This window comes from Parasteatoda tepidariorum, chromosome 5 (genome assembly GCF_043381705.1).
Source record: "Parasteatoda tepidariorum isolate YZ-2023 chromosome 5, CAS_Ptep_4.0, whole genome shotgun sequence".
In the NCBI taxonomy this organism is placed as follows: domain Eukaryota; kingdom Metazoa; phylum Arthropoda; class Arachnida; order Araneae; family Theridiidae; genus Parasteatoda; species Parasteatoda tepidariorum.
In genome coordinates, this window is record NC_092208.1 from 86423994 (window position 1) to 86450714 (window position 26721).

The 26721-nt window shown below is 30.5% G+C and overlaps 1 protein-coding gene across 2 annotated transcripts in view; it reads right to left on the bottom strand.

The window, feature by feature from the left end:
• LOC107456567 (sodium/potassium-transporting ATPase subunit alpha) overlaps positions 1 to 25885 on the bottom strand; it is a 61204-nt gene extending 35319 nt beyond the window's left edge. Inside the window, exons 1-8 of one of the 2 annotated variants that reach the window (XM_043050245.2) lie at positions 25722 to 25876; positions 15993 to 16079; positions 12150 to 12209; positions 7444 to 7647; positions 5609 to 5722; positions 4675 to 4927; positions 2261 to 2529; positions 1987 to 2185 (exon numbers count right to left, since the gene is read on the bottom strand). In XM_043050245.2, coding sequence (XP_042906179.1) covers positions 1987 to 2185; positions 2261 to 2529; positions 4675 to 4927; positions 5609 to 5722; positions 7444 to 7647; positions 12150 to 12209; positions 15993 to 16079; positions 25722 to 25736 — 1201 coding nt within the window. In that variant the 5' untranslated portion in view covers positions 25737 to 25876. Of the gene's footprint in view, positions 1 to 1986; positions 2186 to 2260; positions 2530 to 4674; positions 4928 to 5608; positions 5723 to 7443; positions 7648 to 12149; positions 12210 to 15992; positions 16080 to 25721 lie in introns of both variants that reach the window. The other variant, XM_043050244.2, reaches the window with a different exon arrangement.
• Positions 25886 to 26721: the final 836 nt, after the last annotated feature.

Consider the following 26721-nt stretch of genomic DNA (forward strand, 5'->3'; position numbering starts at 1 on the left):
TATATATATATAAAAGCTCACCGGACAAAAGATTAATCACCCTCGTGCGCTCAAGTAGCCTGCTCAACTGCGCGCACACTGCTTCCACGTGATCACAAGCAAGTAGCTATCAGTGAGATATTTTTATTTGGAACGGAAATTGTGTGTAAATATGGATAAGTAAGTATAAGGATGTGATAGAGTGGCAAAAAGGGGCAATTATGTAGACCATGTCCATGGTTATACGGGGAATGAAGCTGCTGGATGTGTTGGTGTTTCGATGCGGACTGTTCAACGTGTCTATAAGCAGTGGTGTAATACACGTAGTTACGAAAGATGACGTCAGAATCGTATTCGGAAAAAGATCCTGCATGAAAGGGACCGGAGACGTGTTTCACGACCTGCTAATCAAAATCACTTCCAGAGCCGACAGAAACTGTTTCAGTTTGTAAATGTAGGTCCATCCCAACCTGTAAGTGAGAGAACATTGAGCTGGGAGTCGCATGCAATAAACATTTGGAGTCAAACATCTCGTAAGAAGCCATTGCTCACACAGGCACATAAAGTTGCTCTACTTCAGTAGGCTAGAAGTCACCGAACGTGAACAGTTGCTGACCAGCGGAATACAATATGGTCTGACAAATCACCGGGAGCAGCATGCAATGAATATTTGGAGTCAAACATCTCGTAAGAAGCCATTCCTCACACAGGCACATAAAGTTGCTCTACTTCAGTGGGTTGGAAGTCACCGAACGTGGACAGTTGCTGACCTGCGGAATGCAATATAGTCTGACAAATCACCGGGAGCCGCATGCAATGAACATTTGGAGTCAAGCATCTCGTAAGAAGCCCTTGCTCACACAGGCACATAAATTTGCTCTACTTCAGTGGGCTAGAAGTCACCGAGCGTGGACAGTTGCTGACCTGCGGAATGCAATATGGTATGACAAATAACGTTTTTTTTTCTTCGAAAGACGCATAACGTTGAGTGCAACGAAGAGCAGATGAAGCATTTCATCCTGATTGTGTGCAAGGTCAGGTTCAAACCGAAGGATATGTTTTGAGGGAGCTTTTCTCATTATGGATTGAGCCCCCTCACTAAGATGGTCACTAACATGAACTAACATGTTTATTTAGACATTCTGAATGATTAGATGTTGCCTTTCAGTCAGCATCTTCCTGAAAAGTGTGTTGTTGATACCCCTATTTTTGGAGATGACAACAGCAAGGTTCATCGGACTGGAAGAATATGTGGATGGTTTTATGAACACTCGGGCTCTCAATTACATCTCTACTGGCTTGCAAAATCACCTGACTTCAACACCATTGAAAATTTGTGGGACATGTTGAATCAACGGGTAAAACACCGAAATCAGCTTCCTCGCAATTCGTCCTCAGCGTCCTCGTTCAATCCTCAGTGAGTAGCTTAAACTTGATTCAACGAACCTGCAAAACCTTGTGGACTCGCTTTGTAACCCAATCCAAGCGGTTATCGAATCCAGAGGTGTTACATGCTATTAAATGATGCTTTTCATGATTTCTCTAAGGTTGACTAATTTTTTATCCGGTGTGCTTAGATGAATATCCAAGTGAAGCAAAATCGTAGTGCTCTGCAATATTAGTAAGAGAAATTCTTGCAAAATAAATCCGTAAAATGTTTCATTTTAGAGAATAACAGAAATTTCAATAATTATAATTGGTCTGTTAAATAGGTCGAGGGAAAAAGTCTTTCTCACGAGTTAGTAAAGGGAAAAACGTTGAAAGGTTAATTATATAATGCATAACTTGAAGATTAAAAGTCGTAGTAGATTAAAAGACAGGATATGAATAGTAAAGTGTATGCATGTATATGCTGATATATTTATGTATATGCTGATATGATGATGAATTCATGCATATGCTGATATGATGATGTATGCATGTATTTGCTGGTTTTGTTCTATTATTCGTTTAAAGGAAATTTAAACCTAATTGACATTTCTCTGGAGGATTGTTAAAAAGAATTACCGGACTGGTCTTCTGTAGTATCAGCTTCAATGATTTGATTATCGAACCACATATGTGCAACAGTCATACGATTCTGTGTGAGGGTCCCTGTTTTATCAGAACAAATGGTCGAAGTAGATCCTAAAGTCTCCACAGCTTCCAAGTTTTTCACAAGGCAGTTTTTGGAAGCCATCCTTTTTGCAGTTAAGGTCAAGCATACCTAAGGAGGGAAAGCATATTAGTATGTAACAAGGAATATATATTTTATGATTCAGTAGAGAACAAGATTACTTACAGTGACAGTAGCCAATAATCCTTCGGGTACGTTAGCGACGATGATACCAATAAGAAAGATGACGGCGTCAAGCCAATAGTATCCCAGGATGAATGCTATGATGAAGAATGAGACGCCAAGGAAAACAGCCACTCCGGTGATGATATGAATGAAATGTTCGATTTCAATGGCAATCGGGGTCTCGCCCATTTCTAGTCCTGATGCTAAATTAGCGATTCTACCCATAACCGTACGATCACCAGTATTAATGACGATTCCTTTACCAGTTCCTGAAATAGGAAGCTAAGTAAATAAAATTACTGAATTAAAGCTAATTTCAAACGAATTCTTGAAAGCATGATCAAGTATTACATAAAGGTACTACTAAATTCCAAGCTTATTATATTATGACCAAATTCAAGTAGGATTATTGCTAAATCTAACTTGAAGCTAATTACAAGTCTAGTCTAACAAACATGATCAAATGTTATACGATATACTCTCGATATCTCAAAGTTGAAGGGTGGTTAAAAAAAATCGAGATGCGAGTTTTTGAGATAACGAGTTCAGAAATAAATATTTTCTAAGAAGTAGAAAAATATGTCTGGAAATATTACAATAAAAAGTAGAGCCACTTAAGAATAACTATTATTAAATATGTAAGCAATGATAGTTGACTATAAGTCTAAATACAACAATGATAATTTTATTTTTAAAAGTAAGACAATAACAATAGTGCATTAAATATAAAGAATTGTTTACAATAAACTTATTCTGCGATTTTTCAGAAAAGATTCAATTTCTATTTTGAAAAAAGTTGTCCAAATTAACAATAAGTGGATATATAATGCCAAAGGAAAAAAAATTTTTTATTGAGATATTTCCCACTTTAACGAATCATTCCACGTGTGCAAAGCACAATCGCTTCTCTACAGAGCATGTGGTGCATGAATATATGTTTCGTGCAAAATACAGTGAAGCCTCTCAAGAGCGACCACTCTCCGTTCCACAGTGAAATGACCATTTTTAGAGGTTGGCCGTTCTTAGGGGTTACCTCCATTGACATCAAAATGTTATACAAGGAGCATGATTTTTCGCAAACGGCATCGCAAGGTGCATGATTTTTAGTCAACGTCATTTTCATTGCGTGGAAATGCCACTAGTGTTAGCATCATGAAAACCGGATCGATGAATAAAATTAAGCGTCATTGAAAATGACCTCTTTGATATAATTATGTCTAAAAATAAATTTACCAATAATGAATGATAGATGTATTTTAAATAAATGAACTATTATGTTTCTGTTTAAGATGACATTTAATTTCATATCGTAAAAATTAAATAGCTATAAAAATTGAGAAGAGGTTTGTTTGTTTGAGATGCTTAGTTTTTTTCTAAAATAACTTTTTTTCAAATTTAACTTTCAACTCTAAAAACAGATCATTAATAGCATCATCTTTAGTGCACGCTGAATGCAACATGAGGTTGTAGATCTCTTTGAGAGATCGTCAAAAAGAGCTCCCGAAATAAGAACCTCACACAAATATTTTAAATAAAATATAAATCTACTTATTTGTTTCATTAATATTTTTTATTTTGATATTTTTTTCGCGTTTCCTTACTTGACCTATTCCGCAATTAGTGCAGAAGTTCGCCCGATCTCTGGGGGAGGTTTTGATGGTCTTTGATCTCTTAAGGTTTTCTTTAAGGCTGCTTTTCGAAGGCTCCGTCGCACTGTGAAATGATGTTTTTTTGTGAATGATATATGCTATTTTTATAACTTCTGTGAGTTTGCAACTGTTACTCATGACTGTTAGGTCAAGTTTAACGTATCTAAAACTAGCTCTGTCTTCGCTTATTTTGAAAACGTGCAAAACGTCAATAGGGAGAGAAGCCACAGTTTTGTGTAAATGAGAAGCGTTTTGGGTCTAATTTTTTAATATTTAAAAAACTTACTCCAATAATGCATTACTTGGGCTCATAAGAACTTGCGAAAACTGAGAATAAGGCAGAGATTTTGATAATTTTCATCTAGGTGGGAAGATGTCACTAAAAAGGCGATTTTTAAAAAAGTTTAATAACTTTTAAAATATTTAAGTTGTCTGTTCTAAACCCTAGATAACTCTTCTCGACAAGATTACATATATAATTTAAAATCATTGCTTTTTTTCAAGTGCAAAGTCTTTTTATGGCTTTGGTTTTTTATATTTCTACCATCATATTAACTATGGCTTTTTAATTTTCCTTGGTGACAGAGCTTCGAAAAACTGCGCCAATGGAGAAAATTCTATGGAGAAAATTCCGTTTCTCTCAAAGTGGTCATGAATAGTCAACGCAGAGGTAGTCTTTACTGGAGGTTTCACTGTATCTCTAATGCATGACAGAAAAATAAAGTTTTGAAAGGGTGATTCATAGTATATAAGAAAATGCTGAACCTTCTACGCAGTTTGTAGAGAAGAAAGCAAGATTTCGTGTCTCCAATGGATTTTCATTCGTCATGTCCGGGGATCGAGTCTGTGGTTCCGATTCACCAGTCAGAGATGAATTGTCCACTTTGAAACCAGAGGCAGATATGATGCGTATATCAGCAGGAATGCGATCACCACCTTTGACCTCTACTATATCACCCTGGACAACTTCTTCCGCAGAAATGGTCAGCTTCTTTCCACCTCTTAACACTACAGCATACTGAAAAAAAATCACTAATCATTCACGGAATTAATGAATATAGTTTTAGTCTTCCTAAGTTTTTCACTTCGTATAAAAACCTAATTGATTTATATTTAGTAGGGGGTCGTTTTATTGTGACTCAAGCATGTTTTGGCAGATTTGTACTTCCCAGATGAATTACTTTTTTATTTGTGTTATAAAATTTAAAATTTAATATCCTTTAGTAATCTTTCGTTTTTGTTGTTGTTCGTTACAATTCATGACCTCTGAAATTTCTAGAAGGAAATTCCTTTTCCAATACTTCCTTTCCGAAAACCTAACTTATATTTCAAATTTGAGATTTTTCCCGATTCTCATTTTTTCCCCCAGAAATTTTTGTTACATACCTTATTTTAAGTTTTTAAAAAAATATAATTTTAATATTTTACGTAAGCTCTGCTCTCTTCTTACCAGAAAATAAGTAAATCGCCAACTACCCATTATGTTCTTACGTAATATTTCATCGACTCTAAATTAAATGTTTAATTTATATACGTTTCCTTCGAGTTATTTTTTTATTTTAATTTTTTTTTTGATCCGTACGCAAACTCAATTTTGTTAATTCAAATGCCTTTGAAGATTTTTGAAGATATATATATATATAAATATATTTGACTCAGAAGTAGTTTTGCTGAAAAAATAAATGCAATGAAGTCTTACCTGAGGTACCATGCTCTTGAATGATTCCATAATTTTTGAGCTTTTTGCTTCTTGGTAGTAAGAAAATATTCCTGTTACAATAACGACTGCGGCTAAAACTACACCAAGATACAGCTAAAAAAATATTAAGACATTGAATTATCAAAGTTCGATCACTATTTTTCGAAAAATATAGTCTTTAAAGTACTAGATGCGTAGTTACATCAAATAATAAAGGAAATGTTTCTCTAAAACATTATTTTTGTCTTTTAAAGATTTGTTAAGAGAAGTCCTATCCCCCCCCCCTCCGTGGAACAGCTGACCCATTTTTGTGTTTACGACGATCAATCTTCAACTCCGTAGCCTTGTAATTTTGAACCCGACCCAGAAGACAACGAAACTTCTGAATGAAGCATTGAGACGAATTCGTGGAAGACTTTTTGATGCAATTAGCTTGCATTTGCCGAAGCATCGATAGAAAAACACGTTCTTCAAACTTCTAGGTTTTTCATTTCACGTGGTATGACTGGCTCATTGATTTGTAGGGCTTAACCTTAAATATGTTAATTAATTAACGCGAACGATATTTAAAGTTACAAAATCGAACATTAAAACGCATTTTCTTTTGTATAAACACATTTTTTAAAAAAGATTTGGATCTGTGACTCTCAAAATTTGGGATACAGCCGTAATCAGAAAAATATGGTCGTAATAGATCAGACAAAAAAGCGTTTGAAAGTTAGGTCTCTAAATCTTATTTTCATCTATTATGTTTGAAAGAGAGCGAATTTTAAAATTTTCATTTCTCGAGAACTATTTAACCAATTATTTTAAAATTTTGGATTTGTCACTCAAAGTTACGTAGATCTAATTGATGCAAAAATTTGTATACAAAAGCTTAGGAGTATAAGCTTTGCATATACGAATGAAGAGAGAATGAAATAGAAATCTAAATTAACCAGGATGGTCGGTTGTAGAAAGCTTAAAATTACAATTTTGTTTCTTAGTAGAAAAGGAAATAAGTTCTCAAGCATGTTGGGATGACCTTAAATATCGGGGGTCCAATTATTCAAATATATACTTTAAAAAAAATACAAAATATATACTTTAAAAAAATCAATATTCAAAATATATACAAATCAATATATACAAAATATGTACTTTAAAAAAATCAATTTGAAAAAATTTGAAATTAGAAATGGATGGCTTGCCCCGTTCTGCTGAAGAAAATAGAGTATTTATTCTTCCAAAATCACAACATACCTGCCAGCTTTTACAGCTATGCGAAGATAGCCCCCGAAAATGAGGAAAATCAAAAATTCAAACTGCATTCGTTTGACCATTTTTTGACCACAAATGACCACCCTTTAAATTTTTTTGACCACCCTTATTTTGGACANCCACCACTATTTTTTAAAAAATTAAGCATATATATTAATATGTAATACTGTCGTAGATGTCTGCTTAAGCTTTTTCAAAATACAGCGTATGTTTCTGCTTAAAATTGTAATTAAAATTTCATTTTACTACCACCACTGGGGAAAATCATCCTCGAAAGGATTAAAAGTTGGCAGGTATGCAATCAGTAATAAAATTAGTCAACAGATGGCACTAAAAAATTTACTGAAAAACGATTTTAAAATAAGCAGCATTTGAAGCATCAAAGTGATTAAGTTCGAGGATAAAATTAACAGACGTTGTTTTAATTTATAAAAAATATCATTGTTGTTTTTTTACTCAGAAGAGCAATCTGTTGGCAAATCTTTTTTATTTAAATGGGCTTCTGAAATTTTTTCACAATTATTGGCCTCGTTTTCGTAACACAATTCTTTTTTTTTCTGAAATATTTTTCTTACGTTGTCGTCGGGAGCTTCCTCCATGGAAGATGTCTGAATAGAGTAGGCTATGAAACAGAGTAAGGCTCCAATCCACAAAAGAATGGCGAAACCTCCGAACAACTGCTTACAGAACTTTACCCATTCAGGGGTTTTCTTTGGGGGTGTCAGTGCATTGGGTCCATCCCTTTCTAGAACCTTCTTCGCCTGATTCTCACTGAGACCCTGTTTATAGAAAAATACATTTAACAAGAATGAATATTCATGATATAGGTGTTGTAGTATAAAGTTATTTTATTTTATAGCTGGCTTTGAGCAGACAACTCATATTCGGATTTGCAGTTGTAAATGTTCGACTCCGTAACCTTTCACATTTTTAACGCACATCAGAAGACATGGAAACCAAAGTATTGGATCAAACTAAATTCATGGAGGACTTCTTAGTGGAACTAACATGCATAGGCGTTATATGAAGAGTAAAACACAAAACCTCCTAAGGTTAACTCGATGGCAAGAGGATTCTAACCAGTCATCTACAGTATACAGTGGATCAAAAAAAACGAACCACCTTGAATAACTTTTGATCTAATTATGGGATTTTCCCGTTCTATCACTCAATCTTAATGACTCGAGAGGGTGACTTCGAGTATGCAAATTAATAAGATGATACTTTAAATACGAAATCAGACACAAAAACGGACCTCCTATGAATATACATTCCTGATTTTTGAGGGATTTGGATTTCTGACCCCCAAGATATATGGGGTTGCCGCAATCTGGGAAATATAGTTCCAACAGTTTGATCAGGAGAGCGCTCCAAAGTATAAATCCCTTAATATTAATTTTACTTTTTGCGTATTTCGCTATGTCTCGAGAGCTTTTGAAGCAAATTGAAATTTGCAAATTTTGTAGTTTTCGCACATAGCTATAAAATTTGTTTATCCGAAAATTATTTCATGCAAAAGATAAGTTTTAGTAACCATTCGTAAATAAAAGAATAAAAAATAATAAATGTTTACTAAGAGTTATTTTTTGCAGGAAATTATATTTGGATAAACGAGTTTTACAATTGTGTATAAAATTTTTCAATTCGCTTTTAAGAGTTCTCGAGATATGGCGTTATACAGATGAAGTAAAATTAACAATTAGGAGTCCAAACTTTGGAGCTCTCGCCTGATCAAACTATTTTGACCATATTTCCCAGATCGCGACTACTCATATTTTGGGGGGGGGGTCAGAAATCAGCATCTGCCGAAAAAATAGTATTCTTATTCAAAGAAAATACGTTTTTGTGCCTAATTTTGTAACTTTAAATATCGCCTGCACTTATTAATTAGCATATTTGAGGTCACCTTCTTGAGCAATTAAGATAAAACGAGAAAATCCGATCATCAGATCAAAAGTTCTTCAGGGTATTCACCCCCCCTGTTCATCTGTGAAATCGGTACAGAAGCATAAGAAGAGCATAATTGAAAACCTACCTCAGATATGGTAAAAGTCTACAGCTACTGACGCCCCTGGTGTAAAATATGCTCTCTTAAAGTTTTAGTTCACTGACTTATAAAATGAAAGAAAACGCTCGGGAATTCGTTGTTCAACGGTTTAGATATTCGCCTTCTAACCCAGCGGTTTCCAAAATGTGTACCACAACACCCTATGGTTCCGTAGAAAAGTCACAGGGGTTTCGTGAGTTCGAACATATTATTTTAACCAGTAATAATTTTTGAATCATTTAATAAGCCAATCAATATGATCGATTATTTTTAGGAAATTATTCAATAAAAAAGGAAATAACAAAAAAAATATTTTAAAAAAATCTGTAACTATTTTTTCTTATTTTATTCGTGTATATGTATTTTTTAATCGAACTTTAAATTATCAGTAACAAATATTCTATTTTTACATCTTCTGTGACAGTGTGCTAGAACAATAAAATTCAACCGATGCTCTTGAAAATGGCGCAACATGAAGAAAAGCCACAGTTTTGTGAGTAAAAAAGTTTGTAATCTTTTACTTTAATTTTTAAATTTTTTTATATAATATTTTTTAATAATCTTTCCCTAAACTTTTTTTAAAGTATTTCATAATCTGGACACACAAAAATATGCTGAAAATGAGAATTACACATTGAGTTTGGTGAGTTTTCATTTGAGTGGAAAATTCACTGCAAACAGGCGATCTTTTTCAAAAAATTTCAAAATATTTAAATTATTTGTCCGTTTTAAAAACCCAGATACACTATGATACTTCGTTTTTGAACTTTTTTTTTGGAACGAAATGTAATACCCGACAAAGGTGGCCCATCTGCATGAACATTATTATAGATCTAATTTTTTTTTTTAAATCACTATCTTCTTTGAGAAGCATTGCCTAACATTTTGAATAAAACATAAAACCAACAAAATTGTCATTCATTTTAGCTAGGTTAAAACAATTATATAATAAGTTATAAAATACCCCTTGCGTTAAAAAAAAAACCCTGTTAGACGCCTCTATTTTGTTAGACAAAAGCAGTTTACTCTTGTTAAGTATTTTAAATCAAAATAGTTCAAATTGAATGGAAAAAGAGGTCAGTACGCCTGTTTCATTTTTTTTAGCGTTTTCATTATTTTAACACTAAATGTGTGTATTTACTTATATTTCATTTGCTATTGCAGTGAAACCTGTCGGGAGTGATCAATCTAAAATGGTCGTTAATGGAGATTGGTCGTTCTCCGAGGTTACCTTCATTGACTTCAAAATTGTTATCAAAGGGGCATGATTTTTCGCAAACTATTTTAATTTCAGACAGTGTTCCTTTATTGGTGCGGAAATGACACTTCTGTTGGCGTCATGAGAAATCAGATCTATGAATAAAATTTAGCGTCTATAAAAATTATCCCAACCGGTGTCATTATGAGTAATAACAAATTTACCAATTATGAATGATAAAGTTATTTTAACTCATTAAACAATTATGTATTTTGTTTAAGCTTGAATTTAATTTTATATCATAAAAATCAGTCAACTTTAAGAGATGAGGAGAGGTTTGTTTGATGAAGATACTTAGTTTTTTTTTTTTTCTAAATTAATTTTTATCTCTAAAAATAAATCATCGTCCTCGGTGCCCTTTGACTGCAATATGAGGTTGTAGATCACTTTCAGAGATCGTCAAAAAGAACTCTCGAAATATTTTGAATACATTTGCACAAATATTTGGAATACACTTATCTACTTATTTGTTTTGTTAATATTTTTTGTTTTGATATTTTTTTGTGTTTTCTTATTTGACCTTTTCCGCTTTTGGTGCACGATTTTGACTGGTCACTGGGAGAGAGTTTTTAATGGTTTCTTCTAAAGGTTCTCTTCAACACATGGTCTACGGAAAAAATTCCGTGCCTCCCAAAAGTGGTCGTAACTAGGGGGGGGGTGTCTTTTCTGAAGGTTTCTTTGAATAAACTTTTACTATACTCAGTGGCGTACGCAAGGGAGGGGCTTAGGGGTTTAAACACCCCCCTTGAGCTCAGACAAAATGGCAAAAATAAAACTTTTAGTAGAAATTACTTGAGCTATTATTTTTTAAGGCTATATATTTTAATCTGTCATATGCCTACTTTTTTTTCTCACGGTATTTCTCAGAATACTGAAAAAACATTTACTATAATAGGGTTGTACTTTTGAAACCAAATTCACGTGATACTGTCACGGACTGGCTCCTTTCTGTTCTTCCAGTATAGTTTTCGAGACTGGCTGTCATTCGTGAGGTCTTTACGCGATGATTCTGGAATCCTAGACGTTTTGTCGTCTTTGAGACAATTCGAGAATTTTGGAGACGCGGTGAAAAATTATATAAAAGGGGGAACGGAGTACAGTGGAGTTAGTTAGTCAGACTAAGAGTTATCTCTGCCGCTTGTCTTTCGGAGCTTGTCGCTAAATCTGTTTTGTTTTGTCTTAACAAAAAGTTCATTCAATCGCCGAACCCGTCGTCGCCAGTATTTCGACTAGTGAAGAAATCAGTAACAATACCAGAGATACTGTGCTCGTTGAAGTTATTCATTCCAGCTCGAAACTTTGAGATCGTAGCATAGCGGATATTTCTGTGCCTATATATATATATATATATATATATATATATTTGCTGTTCTTGAATCTTTAGGATGTCAACGCGCAAGAATTTAACAATTTTTAATTATTTTGAGAAAGAACCACGACCTGAAATAAGTGGGGTGACAGCATCTAGTACCAATGTAAGTTTTTCTGTTGTACAGAAATGAGATACTTCCGTTGAAGAAAACGTTTCTAGCATAACAAAATCTGATGAATGTGAAAGTGGCCCTCAAAGTGTTACTTCCCACCCATATGACATTGGACTTTTTTTTAGAAGATATTACATTATGTTCTTAAACTTAAAAAATGAAATCAAAATTTAACTAAACAATGTTGTCTAAATAAAAAGTCAAAATTGTCTAGCTGTCTAAATTAGGAAAATAATAGTGCTTTATTACAGACTCGAATTTCTTTTAGTAGTTTTAGAAAATTATGAACACCCCCCTTGAAAAAATTCTGCGTACGCCACTGACTATGCTAACATTTATTTGCATAGGACAAAGTTTAAAACTTTCTGATAAGGTATAATACACGAATCTCCCCTTTCAGTTCATTGTGCGATAATATATTCTTGACTAAAATAGCAAGAGTCTTCGTTCTTTTTGATAAATCTTATCTGAGAAAGATTGCAATACACTCACTATTTCTGTGTGTGATCCTAGTCTGGCGCACAGTTCAGACATTGAGATTTTGTGCTCGTCCTGAAAGAACAAAATTCCATTAATTATGCAGAAAAAGAACTTATTTTTAACAATTTGTCTTCATAAGAGTTTCTATGCACTGTTTTACACCACATTATTTTATGATTATTAGTAGTTACATGGTAATATAGCACTATATATCTTAAATAAATTGGTGCTTACATTAATTTTAGGATTTTAAATTAATTGGAATGCAAAGCGTTAAAATCAAAAACAAAAGTTAAAACTTTCTGGTGTTTTTTTTTTTTTTTTTTTTTTTTTTTTTTTTTTTTTTTTTTGTGTTTATGTTGTATCTAGATTGAAATAAGAAATACTATATATTTTTAAAAATTTCACAACGTGTTGAATTATGATATCGTTCGAATTCGCTTTGCTGCAATATTATTAGAGTGCTAATTTATTTCGGGGTCAAAATTTCACCGAACTATAAATTCGGGTGAATAAAAAAATTTCGCCGATCCATAAATTCGCGGGTACAAGATTTCGCTGGTTTATATGTTTGCCAACCTAGATCTTAGCGAGCAGGTATCTAGTAAGAAAGTTTTTTTCTTTTTTTTTTGATTTACCTTGTAGTTATCGTTTTTTAATAATTTTTTTAAATCACAATTATAATAAAAAAATATTTAATATTTTTACTTTTATTAAAATTAAATTTAATATGAGTTTGAAGCTTTGAAACAATAACTTTTCCTAGTTAATATAAAGCGTTTTTTTATCTATTTTTTTGAAAAATTGAATATAAAAAATGTTTAACTTAATGTTTTTACTTTTATTGAAATTGAGCTAATTATGAATTTAAAATTTATAAAATTATATAATATGTAAATTATTTTTTATTAAAATTTAATGAATTAATTATTAATTTATTGTAAATTACCAATTTAAGATTTTAAACTTGCGAAGTTTTGTTCACGTGACGTTTAGTCCGTGAAGTTTTGACCCCATTACAGTTAAATTGAATCCTGTTATCGAACTTCATGATAAGATGATATAAATACGGCGCAGCCAGCTCAAACGGAAACGTGGTTCAATTTAAATTGATACGTGTATTTTTTCTTTCCTTTTTTTTTCTTCCTAGGGGCAGTTTAAGTAATATGTAGGCATCTAAAGAGGGAAAGGATTTGTGATTTGATTATTTTTAATGGCAATAATGGCAATGCTTACATAAGGCTTTTAATAATTTTATAATATCAGTATTTCTTTGTCGTTATTATTTAGTGACAAAAGACTTATTTAAAATTTTCTTTGAAAATGCAAAAAAATAAATAAATAAACGTGATAAAAAATTTGGAAAATGCTATAGTCGGAAAAATTTTAAGTTTTAATAATAATTAAATTTGACCACAGATTAAATTGAAAATTTTTTTCCATGGAGTTTTAAAATTTTACAAAGATAATTGAAACGAAATTTTGTTAAATACAAAGTTACATACTTTATTTTTATTCAATCTTAAAATTTACGTCACTAACTACTGTGAAAGTCAAAATCAAAACAAAGACAAACAAAGTTGTTTAAAAAAAAAACGTATTGAAAAACAAAGTATTTTTAAAATCTGTTATTTACTCATCGGGTAAATAAGAAATTCTGTGAAAAGCTAAGTCAATTATTTTTTTCCATTACAGTTTATAAATCACTGAGACAGAAATTATTTCGACGCAACGTTATAGCTATCTTAATTTTATGATCTACANAATGTTATAGTCGGAAAAATTTTAAGTTTTAATAATAATTAAACTTGAAGAAAGATTAAATTGAAAATTTTTTTTCATGGAGTTTTAAAATTTTACAAAGATTGTGAAAGTCAAAATCAAAACAAAGACAAACAAAGTTGTTTAAAAAAAAAACGTATTGAAAAACAAAGTATTTTTAAAATCTGTTATTTACTCATCGGGTAAATAAGAAATTCTGTGAAAAGCTAAGTCAATTATTTTTTTCCATTACAGTTTATAAATCACTGAGACAGAAATTATTTCGACGCAACGTTATAGCTATCTTAATTTTATGATCTACAGTAGGTGAAATACAATGCTAGGAAGCTTTACAAAAACTTCCATAACAATCTATATTATTTTATGTCATGGCTTATAATGGTGAAAATTAAGAATTGTCAAGATTTCCCGAAACAAAAATCAATTGTATGAAATAAAATATGATTTCATGTATCATTAACAGCGAGATTCTAATTACCTCGAGAAGTTAATGACAACAACGCAATAATGAATATATTTTCGTGTGTGGCCTAATATGATTTAAATGACCAAACGAATCCTGACGGATTCCATTCGGAATGTTTTTATTGCTTAAAATACACAAAAGAGATAAAAAAGAATGGGAACAACCTTCTTCCAATATTAGACAAAAGAAAAACGGTTTCAATTGTTTATGTTTTGAAAAGACTCTTTTAAATATCTTTAAAAATGTATTAATACCATAGAAAAATTATTATTTGTTTTCCTTTTATATTTCCAGGGGTCACGCTGCTTACGCATGGTGAAGGTCATATATTTCAGCAAATTAGATCTAAACATTTCTAGTGATTTCTGACAAAGTCAAGCTTTCTTTTTTTTTTAATTATTGTATGAGACTAATTAAAATAAATTACGTAGATAATTGATATTAAATTACTTCTCTGAAAATTTACCATTTTTCTCCGGTTTAAAGATCATGCGTGATGTTTTTAAAAATATTTTGTCGAATCTGAAGTAGTTGGCAACTTTGCGTATTATTCATTCCTGCTATTTTTATTGTATGAGACTAATATTTTTATTGCATGAGACTAATTAAAATAAATTATGTAGATAATTGATATTAAATTACTTCTCTGAAAATTTAACATTTTTCACCCTCTTAAAGATCATGTTTGATGCCAAACTCATGCGTGATGCTAAGTATTATTCCTCTTAGGTATTATTCTTGGTTTAGTAAATTCGATGTATAGCGTTTTTAATCACCTCTACTTCTAAATAATTTAAAGTCTTATGTGATACGCCAATTTGCTACTGCTGAGCCGTGGGACCTCCCTGGTCGAACAGTTTTGCGCGCTAAGCGCTGTGCGAAGTGTGAAGGTGACAGATTCGAATCCTGCAGTAACCCTAGATGATGTCCTACTCTAAACTGTTCTATCTGTCCTTTTTCTTGATAAAATTTTATAAGCCTAATCTGTAATTAAATTTACAAGCCTGCAAATGTATGTAATTTCAATAGCGGAATTACTGCTGAGCCGTGTTGAGCCTTTTAATAATTTAGCGAAAATAATCGAAAATTTGGCCATTTTAGCTCGTAGATCTTTACCATTTTAAAAATATTTTTTAGAATCTGGAGAAGTTGGCAACTCTGCGTATTAATCATTCCTGCTATATTCAGTATAGGTTGCCTTATAATTAAGAGTTTTAAAAAGAAAATAATTTTGAGTAAGGGACAGTTGCAACATGAAAAGTTAGGGGCAGCGATTTTCTGATGAATTGTGAAAATAAAAAAAAGATGCTAAAGGAGAATGTGTAAATTATATTTCGGATAACATTTAGCTGCGAAAATCTATACATACAGTGTATATTAACATGCTTTGCATTTACATTGAAAATTAACTTCAATAGGAACAGATGTGACACTTTGTACAATCAAATTGAGCTGTTAGCCATATTATTATGGTGTAATGAAAAAAAAAGGAAAGCCTTAATAGATTTTTTAAAAAAATCCTTTTTCAGAAAACTATATTGAATAGCGACAAATGTCACACTTAATCAACAAACATTTTTTAAATTGAAATAAATTTTTATAATTACCATAGAAACCTCCTGTTTCAGTTCTTCTAGATCCATTCTTTTATCCTTTTTCTTTTCCTTCCTTGTTGCTCCATTTTTTCTGTTATCCTATAAGATTATTAAAGTTGTTGTAATATTATATACTAACAAAAAGAATTTTCGTATTTTAGTTATAAAATAATGAGGTCAATATCATTAAACCATTTGTGCCTTTCTAAAGGATTTTTCTAAACAAGGACAAAAGTAATGTTTTTCAGTGGTAAGATTTAGTTATAAGAACTAGAAAGTCTACTATGATACATAAATTTTTAAAATACTTTGATCTCAAGTCAAAACATAGTGTTTTTTTAAAAACTAAAGTAGTAAATAACAGAAAGAAATAACCATTTGGCAACTTTGTTTTACCATTTTTTCCCTTTCAAATAATGGCTCTTTTTCGTGGCCGGGCATTAAAAAAATTTATACAAATTTTGAAAAAGATGATTATAAAAAGAATGTAAAAACTTTAAATTCAAATTAACCACGAAAGTAAAACTTTTTTTCAACCTATATCCTGAAAAAATTTCGTGCTTTCTGATATTGCATTAATATAATCAACGAAAAGTATACCAATACAATAGTATGACTAGCACCTAAAAATAAGATTGATAATGTAATTCAATCAAGTTAAAACAAGATTAAAAACAAAATAAAACTCATAAATTATGTATAAATAAATATATACTTACAATTGCCTCACAAGAACGATTTATAAATATATTTTCATACCTAAGTTCCCAGATCATTAAACATGAAATTAAAGATTTGTTAAGAGAAGTCCTATCCTCTATTACGATTTAATTTTAATTTTTTGTAAGACATTAGTGTCGTGTAATTAAATTTAGAAGTTATTTACAGATTGATTAATGAATGTGGATTGAAAAACGAGATTATGATTTGCTATAGCTAACAAGGAGAGTGGAATTTACTTTGAAATGAAACTTGTTATGATTAGAAATATATTTTAAGAATATTTCGAGTCAATTCCTCTAAAAATACAATTTAAAGTTCAAGCATACTTTATACGCTTACTAAATCTGAATTTTGAAAACGGTCTAGTGGCAAGAAACCTACCTCACAAAGAGATGGCGTTCGAGTCTTGCAATGTATAGTTTATTTTAATCTATTTTTTTCAATAAAGGTGTTTTTTTTTTCAAGTAATTTAAATGTAGCTTTATTTCATTTATTGTATTTTTTAAAATTATTAGATATTACGTTAAATTATTTGATAATATGTTATGTAAATTATGGTATTAATGTAATTTTTCAATAAAATAAATGATTAAAATAATATTTATAAATAATGTTAATAATAGTCAAGTAACTCGACTTTTATTAATTAATTATATTACAGATGTTGTTTCATGTGTAATAATCTGTATTACAATTATCGCAAAAAAAATTTAGAGCAAAAAATTATTTGGCATCTGCGCAATTAATAAAATATTATTGTTAACATGAATAACGTTTTGGAGGTTGAGCTAATGAAAAAAAGTTTCATTAATATTCAAAAGGTTTTCTCAATCTTTCGAACTTTTAAAAGCGTACAAATCATATGTTATCGTTTTTGGAAAAAATGGCGGTGGAAATTGACGATGTGCTTTTATTTTAATTTTAATATAGACTTCATGAGAATTTATTTCTCGATTTCATTCAAATAACTATAAAAAGTTCTATAAATGCTTTATTAAATTTTTTTTCCTGTCTATAAAAATAAGCGCCTCGAGCTTGAACCGGATCAATACATTCTAACCACTGCTGATAAATATTTTTATCTTGACCGATATCTTTACTGAAAGATTGAATTATTATTGTAATTTAAATATGCTGCACGAAGTTGGAAAAAAATAAATTTAATTACATATTGCGGAAACTTATATTGATTTTTAAATGCATAAAAAATTATACGATTAAAAGACATATGAGAGACTATTTTTTTGGTTGTCTCATTATGTTAAAAATAAAACAAAATGCTGCCTTCATCACCACTATTTTAGAAAAGTCTTGTCTAGCATGCTTCGCATTATCACAGCACAAAATTTGTTGATGAAATAATATGAAAATGCATATTTCTTGAGAAATTAATTATGTATCAAATGTATTATGTATGTTGATGCTGTTATTTTACGTCAAAGTTGAAGATTTTTTTTATCACTGTATTATTCAGTTTACTATAACCTATAAGCAAGGCATAATAAGTTATATATACGATAACCTGCCATTATTACATCGTTTAAATTTCGAATAAGTTTTGAAGTAATTAAATGGTTATTGTTCACGGTTTTTAAGATTAAAACTAATTGTAGTAGAAATATAATTTTTTGCATTTTTATACTCTTATAACAGAAGATTAAAGAAAACTGTTGACCCTTTTCTTGAAATTTTGAATTAGTTTCGAAATAATTAAATTTTGTAAATTTTGGTGTTTTTCATTTAAACCTGAACCGTTAATGGAAAATGCGCATTTTTTTAAATTGTTGTTCAGACGTATCGATTTAAATATTCTCCTTTCATTTAAATTGGGATTATTTTAATGAAGACCAGAACATTCTACTTCTATTCGGTATTCACCGAGATTTGTAGATTACCAAAGTATTTGTATAGTGTAAAATTATGTCTTCATTTTAACTGTGAATTAATTAATTAATTTTATTTTACATTTATTTATCAAATGGTTCATTAATTATGTTGTGAATTAGTCTATACATAAAGTATAAAATCATTAAATCTGTAATATATTGGTGGATAAAATTAACTTGTTGAAAGAATATTAGCAGCAATATAATTTAATTTTTTTTGATTGAAACAAAGGAATTATATTCTAGTTTATTCTTCAGAGAGTATGCCTTTTTACATTATTCGAATTTGATAAATAAATGTATTTAAAAAGATTTCATAAAATTTACATTCAATTTTCGGCCACGTTATCTCAATTAATTATCTCATTATTGATTTTTTGAATGATAAATAAGTGAAATTGTTATCGACTTTATACAAATTAATTTGATTTTTGTTATAGCATATCCAGGGTCCGCGTTAAAGATTTAATTATTAGCCAGTAAATTAGCCAAATATAAAAAACATTCGCTAATTTTCGAAAGTCTTCGCTAAATGGAAATCTTAGCAAATTTTTATGATGACTTTTTTTCTTATAGAATTATTTAACAGGGCTTAATCGCATTTTGCGGTAGTTTGTTTTAGGTTTATATTATTAAAACCCATTTCTAATTGGTAATGCGGGGCATCTACCGAAAATTACTGTAATGGAATAAAAAACACTGATTCGCTTAGAAAAATTCATTTTGACGGTAATTTTGAGGATCGAATTAAATACGTTTTTTTCTGTTCAGTGGAAAAAATCATTCGCCAATACTTTCGCCACAACATAATTTTATTCTCTAAATTTTCGATTTTATCCAATTTGGCGTGGTAGTGAATGCTTAGCGCGGGCCCTGCATATCTATTAACTCTATCTGTTGGTAATCTTGTTATTATTATAAATTAGACTTTTAAAAAAATGCTCGCTTGTTGATATTATATCAGACAAATCATACCCATTTCTTATCTGCCAACACGTGAACTTTTTTGTAAAGTTTTTTCTAGTGATACTGAAATAAAAATTGCAACAATAACCTTAAGCAGAAATTACTTAAATTTCATCAGCACCTAAAACCCCATTAGTGATTAGCGGTGAGTTTATGTATGTTTTAATTAATTTGAATTAAATATGATCACGTACATTTTAAATCAAATGTATTAAATAAAAAGTTAATTATCAAAACCTTAATCTTGCTACCACTTTAAATATAAAAATAAAATCTTCCGGTTGAAATAGGAAGAATTAGTAGCTGTGGTATTTATAATTCTTAAGATAGGCTCCTGATGCTTCTTTATTACATACATACATATTCCTCATCACTCCGAATAGGAGCATAGGGCTTCTATCACAGCTTTCCATCTATTTTGCCTCTCTCCGTGTTTTTCCGATTGTTTTCAATTCGATTACTATCATCCTGTGCCAAGTATTTTTATGTCTTCCTCGTTTTCTATTGCCTTGAAGATTCAAGATTTTTTGAGGTTTACGTCGAATATGACCAATCCATTTACATTTTTGTTTAATTTCCAGGTCAATCGGTTTCTGTTTTGCTCTTCTAAGGATTTCTGCATTACAAATTTTATGGAACCACTTGATACACAAGATTCTTCTTAAACAGTTGTTAATGAATACTTGAAGTTTTTTTTTCTTCATGTTATTCTTATTGCAGTCTCCGATCCATATAGTAGAACAAATTTAACATTAGCATTGAAAATTCTAATTTTTGTTGAATTTATTGTGTTTTTGTTTTTCTGGAATTTATTGAGATTAGCGTAACTGCTTCGAGTTTTGTTCAATCTATTTAGTATATTTTCCTAAGTTCCTCTATTGTTGTTAGTTATACTTCCAAAATATGTAAAACTGCTGACCTCCTCCAATTATTTTCCAAGAATATGTCATTTAATTGTTTACGATTAATTTTTAAAAGTTTAGTTTTATTTTGGTTGATAATAAGCCCCATTTTCTTTGCTCCCTAAGTTTAAAATGTTTATGCAAGTTTTAGGATAATTGCAGGAACTTATTTATGAATAGGTCAAATTAAGAATTTCTTTCGGTAAAATGGGAATTTCCTCCCTACTTTAAATGTAAGTTCACGGCACCCTCTACTTCGTGGTCGCGCCCTCTGCTTCGAAGAAGTTGGATACAAAATAATGTAAAATGCATTTATGCAATGTATTTAAGTAATTATTTTACTTTCATTTAATTACTATTTAATTTGTTTTTTTATTTTAGTTTATTTAACTATTTAATTTATCTAAGACAAAATATTATATTTAAGATGGCGCCAATTGAAGGTAAACAACTCAGAATAAATTTATAAAACTAACGGTAAAACAGAATAATTTCTTTCTATATTTAGAAAACAAAACAAAAATTATGAACAATGAGAGAGAAAAGTTTTATCACCAAGATAAGACCTAGTGATAAGAAAAGCCCAGACAAATAACATCCGCTTGAATTATGAGGGAAGAGAGCAACTAGTATATCACTTTCCTGCACAGCACTCCTATCGGACTACTTAAGTGTCGCAAGCAATTTAATACTGTCATTTTTACTATTCGGTACAGAAAATTTTCGCTATAAACGTTGTTTTTACTACTTGGTACAGCCAATTTTCTTTGTAAACGTTGTTTTTACTATTTGGCACAGCCAATTTTCTCTGTAAACGTTGTTTTTACTATTCGGTACAGCCAATTTCTGTTGTAAATGTTGATTTTACTATTCTGTACAACCAATTTTTGTTGTAATCGTTGTTTTTATTTAGACATATATTTAATCTACCTCAGATTGTGAATAATTATGAAGAAAAAATTGGAAAAATAATAATTTTTGAAAGAAACCCTTTCTCAGATTGTAAAAAAAATGCCAAAATAATGAGATTGTATAGAGTTAAACTTCAAAAATGAGATTGTACTTTCAAAAATGAGATTGTATAGAGTTGAAAAAAAAGCCCTTTTTTCCAGATTGGGAATATTTGAAAGAGAAAATGTCAAGAAAATAATTTGGAAAAATAAACGTTTTTCAAATTAAAAAAAATTTAAACTAATAATTAGCAAAAGTAACTATTTCTCAGATTGTGTATACCTGAGAGAAAAAAAAACCAAAAAAATAACTTGTAAAAATAAGCCTATCTCAGATTAAAAAATGACAAACAATTTTTGAGCCGTTGTGGCGCAGGGGATCGAGAGCTCTCCTCACAACGGGGTGACACTGGTTCGATTCCAGCAATGGCTGGGATTCTAATTCCGCACCCGGCTCGTATTGAGCACAATGTTGACAAAAAATATCCTCAGAGGTAGACGGATCATGGGTTAGAGTCCCCTTGCCGTTAGGCTAACCGTGGGATGCTTTCGTAGTTTCTCTCTTCATGTAAGGCAAATGCGGGTTAGTTTCAGCAAAAAGTCCTCTGTGAAGGCAAATATCTCCTAAAGCTTGATCCAGGAGAATCCCTTATCTTCTGAATTGGGTTCAAAATTATAAGGCTACAGAGTTGAACATTAGTAGTCCGAAATAGCATTGTCTGTTCAACGACGATTGTAAAGTAAAAAAAAAAAATATTTTATCATTAATAATTACTACCTTAAGATAGTATAGAAAATTTTTTGCTTATACAATTCTATTTTTTTTAAAATATTATTTAAAAAAATAATAAAATGCAACAAATAATTATTAAAAATCATTTTGTATGTGGAATTCGAACTTAATAATTGTGGGTTATATAATAAAATAAAACTAATAACTTGAAAAAGTAAGTCTTTCTCAGATTTGTGAATATTTGAAGAAGAAAAAAAATTTCAAAAATATAGCTTGAAAAAGTAAGCCTTTCTCAGATTTAAAAAAATGTCAAACTATTTTTTACAACAAATTTTCTTTCTCAGACGGTTATTAAATCATAAGATGTCCTTGTGATTTCTCGAATCATTAATGTGATTTCTCCTTCATCGAGAGAGGGAGATAACATTTTTGTAAATCAGATGGATCTGAATTACTGAAACTAAATATTTATGCCAGGGAAGGATCTGTTATAAAAATCCAGTCACAAGTACTTTTGATAAGGTGCGTCTTATCGCGCAATAATATAATAATGATGAACATTGCTTATTTTATCCTTTTCAACTTAAATACTTATTACCGTAAATCAAGAGAATGTCGACTTTCATCTGCGAATATCAACAATCACATTGTCGCTTTGGTGAATGTCCGAAATATGTGTTGCATCCGATTTGATATTAACTTTTTCGTTGATATTATTATATTCATTCGATATTTTAATATCTGCTGAGGATAGATTAGGAAAAACATCAGTGTTCGGAGTACCGGTTAAATGCATACTGAGCAGTGTCATTTGGCCTTGAAAACATTGATGAAGGGCATACCGGGCAAATGTATACCGCACAGTGGTACTTAACTGGACCTAATAATATATTTCGCACATTTACTAAAGCGACTATGTGATTGTGTCAACATTTATTGGTGGAAATCAACAACCACCAATATCGGTCATTCCCATTAGGATGTTCACTAGAAATATACAAAGTATACTTCCAGTGTATATATATACTATATATAAAAAAAAGAGAGTGTCCTAAATAGCTTTTAAACTAATAATCGGATTTTCACAAAATTCAATTACCCCTTATTACAATTTTAAATAATCTTAAAACCATAGTTATATGATAAATAAATAGTGCAGACAATGCTTTAAGGTACATAAAAACGTACTTTTTCTGAATAAACGTACCCGATTTCAACGGAATCGAATTTTTGGCCATCGAAATCAAGGAAAAGGCAGCAATCTAAAAAATAGGGTAGCCATAGTTTCCTTAAGAGAGTGGTTTAAAATTAGAGCCTCCATAATTTTAATTTTTGAATATTTTGACATATCTCGATAATCCACAGATAATACACAAAAAATGATATTTAAAAGCTATTTACATATTTAATTTCAAAATAATTGGAAAAACAATTATAGTTTAAAGTAGAAACATTATCTTAATCAATATAAACTTAAAGGACAAAATCCTAAACTAAAAAAAAAGCCCGAGCAAAACTCTAAAAATCATTCGTTTTAATTTCCAAAAAACAAACTTTTAAAACTATATATATATTTTTTTTTGGGGGGGGGGGATTTTCACAAAAGTGCTGTTCGATCAATTTCTATCAATTTCGGACTTTTCAATTAAAATTATTCCCTTGAAAATAATATAAATAACTAAAATAATTATAAATAGCTATCATAAGTATAAATGATAATAAATAAATTATATTTAAAATGCATAAATATATAACAAAAATAAATAAATGATTTTAATGTTTTTTTTGTTTTTTGCATGGATTAATGTTTGAGTAAACGAGATTTATTATTGCCTGCAAAATAGATTTTGATTCGCCCAAATTGAGATAAGGCGAAATATGCAAAAATCAACAATGATAAGGAGTGCTATTTTAACTACAATATTTCTCCGATGTTTTTAAGGCTCAAAATCCGCTTCCTTTGGAAGCAAAAAAAGAAGGTCTATAATGTGAAATTACGTTTAGCGTCTTATTTAGTGAATACGGCTGAACCATTTAATGTAATTTTATTTTGAAACAGACGTTGAACAGCCGACCCAATTTTTTGTTTACGATTACTAACGTTCACCTCCGCAGCCTTGTAATTTTGAACCCAATTCAGAAAACTAGGGAACTCCTGTATCAAGTATTATGAGAAGTTTGCCTTCGTGGAGGACTTTTTAATGGAACTAACCTGCATTTGCGTTACATGGTAGGGAAAACCACGAAAACATCCCACGGTTACTTTGACGGCAAGGGGATTTTAACCCATGATCCGTCTACCACTGAGGATGATTCACGTTGGCATTGTGGTCGGTGCAAGTTAGATGCGGAATTCGCATCGAGCAGGCATCGCTGGGATTCGAACCTGGTTCACCTCACTGGAGGGCGAAAGTTCTTTCCCCTGAGCCACCATAAATGCTCCCAAAAATAATCTGTAGATTGACACTAACTCTTAATTTTATTTGAGAAATTCTAAAAATCGTGAAAGTGAAAGACGCGATAAAATCTCCTCTTTTATCGAAAGAGGAGATGAACGTTTGATTAAAGGGTAACGCAAGTATAAGAAACGAGGAAACGCGTGCGTGAATAGCTTTTTTTTAAAAACGATCGGATTTTCATATTTTAAAATGTAATCCTAATAATACCAATTTTAAAAAATGTTAGTTAAATGGTGCTTTAATACAATTAATTACATATTAAGGTACAATATTAAGGTTGGTTGGAATGCTTTCCATAACAGTGCTACAGAAATGATTGTTAAATAAGGATGGACAGAAGATGGCTTTTTTTGCATTCGATAAAAAGCAAAAAAAAAAAAAAAAAAAAAAAAAAAAAAAAAAAAAAAAAAAAAAAAAAAAAAAAAAAAAANTATTGAACAATATTAGGGTTGGTTGGAATGCTTTCCATAACAGTGCTACAGAAGTGATTGTTAAATAAGGATGGGCAGAAGCTGGCTTTTTTTTTGCATTCGATAAAAAGCAACAAAAAAAAGAAGAAAAAAAGAAGAAAAAAAAGAAATTAGTCTCAAATAACACTGAAATTTTGGTCAAAAATTGGATTTGTAATGTTGCATGAATGTCTATTATGTTACATGAAGTTATTTCGGAGATATATAGTTTAAAAAACAAAAATTTATAAAATGAAAATTTCAAAAATTTATTAGTTAATTATATTTTAAATTTACTTGCGTTCTTTTAAACACAACACTTTTTGAAAAGCATGGTTTTTGATATCTTGATTTCTTAATGAGATCTTGATTTGATATCTTGATTTCTTCCCGAGTGCGATCATACTAATATCGAGTAATACCAATAGTTTCTTTCAAAAAGCTCAGAATTTAGAGGAAAAAAATTTGAATTTTTTTTAAAATTTTATTTCTGAATTTGAAACATAAATCTTTATTAATTCATAAAGGATGCTAATTTATTTATAATTGATATCAATTGGGCAAGCATTTTCATCTTTTCTGCACAATTATACAAAATCTGGACATTTCAATACATCAGCTTATTATTGGAAAGCTTGTTTCTAAACATTAAAAAAAAACATTTTCTACTTACTTTTGTGCCACCCATTTTCAACAATTATTCATTAATTTTTATTTTTTAAAATTTAGACATAACCACAACTGGCTACACTGCCCGAATCCTGTAATCTGTGTTTAATGTTAGCGGCATAAAATCCTTTCACGTGATCTGAACTAAAAATTGTGACGTTTGACTCCTATCCCCCCTCCCACTTTCGTGACGAAAACGGTTATTTAACCAATAGAGAGAGGGCAATACCTCGTTATCGCCTATGGAGCTTTCTTGAAGATTTATATGACTATTTTTAAGAAGTTTTTCATGGCATTCCAACTTTTCAGCACCTTTTCGTTTAGTGAACGCAATAGAGATTAAAAGAGTGTGACGATTGGAGATAGATGCGATTTTTTTTCTTCTTCTCTGTATTATTACTTTTATAGATAACTGTAAACGAAATTTTTAACTCTGAACTTAAAAATGATTTTACTCAATTCATGTTTCTCATTTTTCATAGACTCCTATGCTGCAGAAACATTGATTGAAATCTGTTGTAACAAAACTTCATCTATAAACATACATTGAATTTTCTAAATTTATATTTGTGCAAATTTTAAATACATTGAATTGGATATGTTGAATACATTGATTTGAAATCTTGAAATTCGAAATTCCATCGATGAACTTGAAATGACTCACTTGACATTAATGTATTTTTTTAATCACTTCTAATTTGCCTTCAATATGCAGTTAAGATTGAAATCTGATGTGTCAAAACTCCATCGATAAACTTAAAAATAAGTTTATGTATCCATTAATAAACTTAAAAATACGTCTATTACATATGCTCCGCTACATATATTATACGGCATAGAGCTGAAATCTGATGTCACGAGACTTCATCCATAAATGTGATTTACAGTGCGCAAAAAAAGGACGACCCTGAATAATTTTTGATTTTATGATCTACTTTATAGCTCACAATCCCATTTTGCAGCAGTGGATTGAAATTAGATATCATATAACTTTATCTATGAAC